The 7,885-nt window shown below is 37.1% G+C and overlaps 1 protein-coding gene across 1 annotated transcript; it reads right to left on the reverse strand.

Annotated features, from left to right (window-relative positions):
* LOC107630016 (phosphoenolpyruvate carboxylase 2) lies at positions 514-6,871 on the reverse strand. The gene is made up of 10 exons (XM_016333010.2): positions 6,433-6,871; positions 5,387-5,781; positions 5,131-5,215; positions 4,378-4,600; positions 4,008-4,111; positions 3,828-3,915; positions 3,500-3,654; positions 2,381-3,379; positions 1,578-1,964; positions 514-1,013 (listed from the first exon to the last, which is right to left on the reverse strand). Exons 1-10 carry the CDS (start codon positions 6,598-6,600, stop codon positions 717-719), a joined length of 2,901 nt encoding a protein of 966 aa, XP_016188496.1. The 5' UTR covers positions 6,601-6,871; the 3' UTR covers positions 514-716.

Below are 7,885 nucleotides of genomic sequence, written 5' to 3' on the forward strand. Positions count from 1 at the left end.
TGCGTTTTTGATCTTTCTAAAATAGAGCGATTCTTAAACCTTGTTTTAGTTGTGTTTTTGTTCAACACAGGTAGCAATTCACTTCGAGATGTTTACTAAAGAGTAAACGGACATGACCAAAAACAAAAGAGTAAACGGATTAACGGAGGGATAGGGAATAGAGAAGTATTCATGGTTATCGAATCACAATTCACAAATTGAATTCTTGATAAATGTTGAATAGTATTTAACTATAAAATTTAGATATACAATACAAAATGGCAAATGCTCCGGAGTTGTTACGCTCAAAATTTAAGTGACAACTTTGTCCTCCTTAATTGTTCAACTTAATTTTACCATTCCCGACCTAGACTCTCTTGGAAGTTTTTGGGTGACCAGTGGTGTGTGCTGGAAGCATTGGGAGTTATGGCCTAAAATATTAAAGTAATCACTCTTAAAATTAAGATAATATATCCACATATGATAGGTTTAGGATTAAATTCCTTACTTTATCACTTTAGAGGATCTAAATTCAAATAGAAAGTCAGCATAAAACCCTTGCTGGCTCGGGCTAAAAACATAATTTTATTTCATGATAACATATATAAAGAAAGTTATTTTGATGCAGGTTCACATCTCTAGTAAGACAACATGTGTTACAAGTACCCAACATGGCAATATCACAATGTTATCAACACTAACAATAATAATAAACAGAGCAACACATCCATGGAAGCTTAACCAGTGTTTTGCATGCCAGCAGCTATACCCTTCATTGTCAGGATGAGGGTATCCTCCAAACCAGGGGCATACTCGCTTTTCGGGTTGAGTTTAACAAGCTCTGCCGCCGGCTTGCTAGATTCAGTGTAATCCTTGCACAGGTGAGGCTTCAAGTTCACATGGTAGTCAGGGTCGCGGATTCGCTTCAGAGTGTAGGCTTGCAAGACATTGAGAGTTGTGATGTAAGAATCACGAATACGAAGTCTTTGCTTTAGGTAAGGGTCTCCTTCAAGGAGATCTTTGTGCCCAGCAACCTACAAAGAGTTTGTAGCAAAAATTATCAATACTGTAGGGACAACAAAATGAATAAATAGATATATAAATTCATTTTCATTTTCACTGTTCCAGAAGCACGATGAAACTAGTATGATGGAGTGGAAATTAAGATTGGGGTGGAAATTATGAATCTTCTACATCAGATCAAGTTTCGAGGTTCTCATGTCCGTTTGGTGGGGATTAAGATTGGGGTGGAAATTTACATTACATGAAACTCATCCATGAAAATTTCCACCCGAATTTCACCCCTTAACTAAACAAACTTCTAATATTTAAACTACTAATAAAAAGTACAAGAAGAATGTTCTACAATTACATATATGACGTGTCATCTATAACAGAGTGACAAGGGCAACCCAGTGCAAAAATATCCCTCGTTAACGCAGGGTTTAGAGAAGGGCCACACTCAAAAGGTGTAATGTAGACAACCGAACGTGATAATTACATATCAATGGCTGCTCTACGGCTTGAACCCATGATCTTAAGATAAAGCATTAAAAGAACCCAAGCAGTCAAATTATTAAGCAGAAGTCATAGACTACCTGAAGGAGAAGGCTCTTGGTTTCTTCATATTTAGACTTTAAACGCTCACCAAACAGCCATAGTTCTTCTGACACTAGGAGTTTGTCATATAGAGCTGCAATCCCAGGGTCTCCCTTTGCAAACACCATTTCAACTAAGTCAAGGGTGACCCTGAAGAAAGGCCATTGGTTATACATATCGCGAAGCATTTGGAGATTCTTTGGATCCTTCTCAATTACATGCTTAAATGCCTTCCCAAAGCCAAGCCATACAGGCAAGTGAAACCTTGTCTGAGTCCATGCAAAGATCCATGGTATAGCACGGAGCGATTCTATTCCTCCACTTGGCTTTCGTTTTGATGGACGACTGCCAATGTTCATTCTTCCATACTCCAACTCGGGAGTTGCCTGTAGTTCACAATTTTCAGAAGTTAAAAAAAGGTACATAAGGAATCTGCAACATCATTAATTTTGTGACTGTTGTGGAATAACAAAAGATAGTTTTGCTTAAATAATCAGATATTCATATTCCAATCAAACCAGAGACTTTTAAACAAATAAAATATTCACAAAATTTACAAAGAAATAGATATATTAATAAGCATTCGTAAACATTTTTTCTTTTATAAAAGTAAGCACTATAAACATTATTAATAAAAACTTGAATGTCAAAAATGTTTAAAGTATTTGTCAGGTGTCAATGTTAATTTAACATTTAAGCATACCATAATTATTATTCACTAGATTTTCAAGTGCAACTTACCAGTTCTCATATCAAGTTTAAAAATTGATCATAAGTAAGATTAGCATAGAAAACTACTTACACATCGGAAGTATTCAACAAAACGTGGTTCCTGGAAGACAACAGAGCGGTACTCCTTTGTAGCAATGACAGCCATCTCATCCATGAGAGCACGCCATTCTGGCTTTGGCGACACAGGAGAATGCATTCCATGCTCCAGTGTAGCAGCAGTGAAACGCTGAAGTGTTCTGAAGCACAAGTGCTCTTCTCCAAACGACTGTTCAATAACTTCACCTTGAATTGTTACTCTAAGCGAGCCGTGGATAGTGTCTGGTGGCTGAGATAGTATAGCCAGATGAGTGGGACCTCCTCCTCTTCCCACAGTCCCTCCTCTGCCATGGAACATGGTAAGCTTAACACCAAACTCCTTAGCAACCTTTATGAGCTCTTCTTGAGCCTTGTAAAGGGCCCATGCTGCAGATAGACGGCCAGCGTCTTTCCCGGAGTCAGAGTACCCAATCATAACTTCCTGTTTACCATCAATACGGTTTCTATACCAATCTATAGAGAATAGGCAGGCTAATGCAGAAGGAGCAGCCTCGAGATCAGCAAGCTTTTCAAACAATGGGACAACTCTTAGTGGCTGCTTCACGTGACATTCACGTTGTAAAAGCTCTACAGCAAGCACATCAGATGCAGCTGTTGCCATTGAGATGATATAGGCACCAAAGCTATCGGAAGGAAGTTCCGCAATGACACGGAAGGTTTCCAACACATCTGTAATTTCTTCTGTTTTCGGAAGATCAGGCCCATAGAGAGGGCGCCTTCCACTGAGCTCGGACAATAGCCATTGCTGCCTGCGTTCCTCGGACCATTCTCGATAAGATCCGAGTTCCAAGTGGTTTGTAATAGCATCCATAACATCAGTGTGCCTGTCCGATTCTTGACGGATGTCGAGTCTTACAAGTGAAAGTCCAAAGGTGGAAACTTGCCGCAAGAAATCAAGAAGGCTTCCATCTGCTATTGGTTGGTCACCACATGCACATAGTGACCTATAACATAGCTCAAGAGGCTCCAGAAACTACAAGAAAACAATGAAGGACAAAGAGTTTAAAATACATTATATAAATATCACTATATCGATATTATTCTCTCGGCAACAACAACCTTATTCCACTAACTACTGAATGGAGGATGATACCTGTTCAACATTTGTGAAGGTTGTCTCTTCAGGGATTTCAGAGGTCCCATTGGCTAATAACTGCCTGGCATGCTCACGTGTATTATACAGTTTGTCCCTCACATCACCAAGAATAACACGATAGGGCTCATTTGGAGGAACTTGTTTCCAGAACTCTGCAGGAACGAAGAATTTATTACATCATTCAATATAACCTACCGATCAAAAGGACAAACTCTGAATATTTGCTCAGAAGTTTAAAGTGCTCAATTTTGAAATTATTTGTCTTAAAAAGAACTTAAAAGTTTAGAGTTTATATTTAGAACAAAATAATATCAACTTTTCATACCAATATAGTGTTTTGCATCACTCTTTGAGGACCTAAGGAGTTCATCGACGTGAGCACGAAGCTCATCACTGCAGCGCCACATTGACAACTGCCAGGAGCAAACAAAAATAAAAGGTAGGAACAGTGCTATAAATGATAACGTAAAATAAATCATGAATAAAGACCTGCAATATTTGATACCTCAAACATGAGATCCTCAATCTGAGAAAAGTACAAATTAGCAGCCATCATTCTAGCCAGCAAACATACATCCCTTGTAACTTCAGGAGTTACCCTCGGGTTTCCTGCAAAGCACATCAGACATAGTGTAAGACAAAGTCATTTTGTATTGCAACTGATGCCTCCAAGGCCCAAGGCAGTGCCCAAAACTGAAGATGACACGGGATGGATGACGAAATGGATAAAGAAAATATGAGGAATGAAGGATTTCGGGTCAAATATACATGAAGAATTTGGTGAACAAAGACAGGCACAGGAAGTTTAGCAAAGATAAACCTTCTTTTTGAAAAACATATCCATGTATTAATTGCTTAGGGGAAAAGAAACATACCGTCACGATCTCCTCCCATCCAAGAAGAGAACTGAATAACCGGAGCACTATATGGGACACGTTCATTTATACCAATGTTCTTCAGAGCAGTGTCAACTCGGCGCAAAAATTTTGGTATACCTTTCCAGATCGTCTCATGGAAGTAGCTCATTCCGGCCCTCATTTCATCTTGTGGTGTAGGAGGGGTCCTTCGAATTTCATCGGTACGAAATGCAGCTTGAATCTGCATGAGAGATCAGTCACTAGGGCTGAACTATACTGATTCACATATACAATTCTAATTACTAATTTATGGCAGTGATAAAAGCCATTCGCATAAAAACTTTCTTGAGTTCTTACAGAAAGGTTAGGCCAACTATGAAACAAGATATACCAATTGGTCATGAAAAGCTCAAGAGGTTATATCGCATACTAAGTGCACATAAATTACAAAAACCCGGCAAACCTTAGTTCAACACTAGCATAGATTTATAGAATTTGTGTAATGCCATCCATATGAACAAGGTCACACTGTGGATAAACTCAGATTACTCGACCAATGAAAATATTTTATCACTTAATAAACCATTAGGCTATCATTTATTAAACAGCATGAATATACTGCAAATGTTTTGCAGGAAAATATCAACCTCAATCAAAGTTCTTATATACAACTTTATATATAAAGTAGCAAAACAACTTGGAGAACCATGCAGCTGTCATTACTGGCATAATATAAGAATATAGAATCAACAATAACCAGCAGTTACACACCTCTCTTTGTAAAGCCTCATCAAGTTCCTGTCTGTCATCTGGTGTTATGTCTTTAGCATACAACTGTGTCAAACAATTCCTTATCCTGATGAAAAAAAGGCAATTATTATCAACGTCAACATAAGATTACGCCTTAGTACGGAAATCTGAAAAATGCCAAAAGTGCAGGATATTTCGTCAATGAATTTTCATGCAGCTAATGGTAGATGCACAATTAATTGACTACCATAATTTTTCCTCTAAGTAATGGACAAACCTGCCATGCTTTTGCAACAAAGATCTACGAACAGACTGAGTTGGATGAGCAGTTAGGACCAAATCTACAGTCTGGTTCTTCAAGGCATCAAAGACTTCTTGAGGGGTCTTATTCATTTGATTCACAAGCCTCTTGAAGGTCTCTTCTAAATCTGACTCAGTGATGGCAGAGTTCTCATCCACAAAATCGCCTTTCTTCAACAGCTTGATCCTTCTTCGGTAGGCAATTTGAACTTCTTCTGCCAAGTTAGCCAAATTAAGCATGTGAGAAAATGATTTGGCCACAACAATAGAGTCCCCAGCATCAAGACCAGTCAGCATGTTCCCAAGTTCCTCCAATTTGTGAGGATCATTCTCCCCTTCGTACTCTGCTGACAGCTCATAGCAGTCTTGAACCTAGGATACATAAAAAATTACTCAGACCAATGAGATACAAATTCCTTGTAAGCAGTGAAGAACAGAAACAAATAAGCAACAAAAAACACCAAAAATAAAACCAGAATTAACTCTAGAAGGCCCATAAGCAAGTGGAATTGATCTTATTTTAGTAAAGCATGAATCTATATTTCACTAACAACACAACTTTTCATCTCAGGACACAAAGAATCAAAATTTGCCAAATGTCAATGTTCCAAGACAGAAAAAAAAAATCACAGCGTTGAGCTAAATCAAGCAAATTTTACATCAATCACAACTGAACACAAAACTAGACTTAACAAAGCTAGAATCTTTTAATGACCCAAAAAAAAAAAAACAGAAAAACTAAAATTCATAAGAAACACCTAAATCAAAGAGATAAAATCAATCCAACTCAAGTCAGATCAGTTAGAATTTATTTGAATGCAGATATTGATGAACAATAAACCACAAGAAAAACTAAAAGGGTAATGACATAAATTCGTAAAAAAGTTGTCTTAAACATTCCTCTAAATACTAAAAGAACAATTCAAAAGTAATCAGTCTCACCTCATTCAATTTAAAACAAATCCTCAAATCAAAATAAGAAAATAAAATAAATAATTAGGAAAAGAGGTGCTAGGAAATTACGGTTTCTCTGATATCAAGTCCATGCAAATCCTGAAGAATGTCAAGGAATCGATCCAACAACAAAGCATCGTATTCAACAAGCTTGTCATCATCAGAGACCTTGCTTGGTGCCAGCAACCTCAGCTGAGCATCAATTGAAGCCATCTTCTCAACTTTCTTAGTAGCCATTCTTTTTCTGTTCTTTTATATATACCACCACACTCACTCTGTGAACGATTCAGTTCAAGCAAGATGACAATGGTGCTTGGTGTGTAGTGAGTGAGTGAAAAGCACAAGTACGGTAAGAAAGGAAACTTTTTGGTGGAGGAGTGAAAATAAATAGAGAGAACGAGAGTGAAAGAAGGTGTGTATGTGTTCGCTCTTTTATGATCACTGCACCAAAACAGAAAGCAGTACAGACAAAGAGAGAGAGAGAGAGAGAGAGAGAATATGATTTGAAACTGTGAGACTGCCTTGCATTTTATAAAGGCACGAAAACACGAATATGTTAACTTTTGCTTACATCAAAAGTTTGCTCCATCAAATTTTAAGTCGGGTAACATAAAATAAGATATATATGAGCTAATTATTCTTTTAATTTGTTTGTATTTCGGTAATTTTGATTCATAAAATCAATATGTCTGACTTTAAGATGAAAAAAAGTTTCTCCCAAAAGTGGAGCTGTTTGCTTGGTTTATTTTGACAGGCAGGGTGAATACTAAAGAGAGGCCAAGTCGACTTGGGATACTCAATCAGATTGATAAGAGCTGTGTTCTATGTAACAAGGATATTGAGGAGGTCCACCATTTATTTTTTGGCTGTGATTTTGCTTAACAGGTATAGAGTGTTTGGATATCTGTGTCTGACCGGCCATGGTCTCTTCCAGAACTTATGAAGGATCATTTTTTAAGTTGGATAGAAGAGCTGCGCAGGAAGGAGAACCAAAAGCAGCGGTTAAAGAGCTTTTGTACGATCATTTGGAACATTTGGCTGGAAGGCTAGAAGGCTGAAAAGGAATAAGAGGATATTTCAGAAGATGTTGAGGAAATTATCAATATGTCCATGGTTAACTGCGACAAGTGGAGGAGTGCACTCTCTTCATGTTGTTGATGGCTATGCCGAAAAAGATACGAGGAGTTTCTTTATTTTGTGTTACTTGCTAGGAGTTGCTTGTCTGGTTTGGATATCTTTTTCTATTTGTTCCACTTTACTGTATTGAGTTTTTTTTGTTTTCAAAAAAAAAAATGGTCTTCTCTTTATCTCTATATGCGATATTTTTTTTACGGTTTTTATTTATTAAAAATATTGAGAAACTGTCATCCTGATGAACGTCTTAAAGAAAAGAAAAAAGAAAAAAACTAATTTTAAAGTCCAACTTTACTATAACCAAAATTTATTATAACAACTAATTCAAATATAAAAATTATAACTTTTAAGATTCTAATTAATGCTTCTGCTTAAATTAATTTTAATT

The sequence above is a fragment of the Arachis ipaensis genome, chromosome B03 (assembly GCF_000816755.2).
Source record: "Arachis ipaensis cultivar K30076 chromosome B03, Araip1.1, whole genome shotgun sequence".
Taxonomy (NCBI): Eukaryota; Viridiplantae; Streptophyta; class Magnoliopsida; order Fabales; family Fabaceae; genus Arachis; species Arachis ipaensis.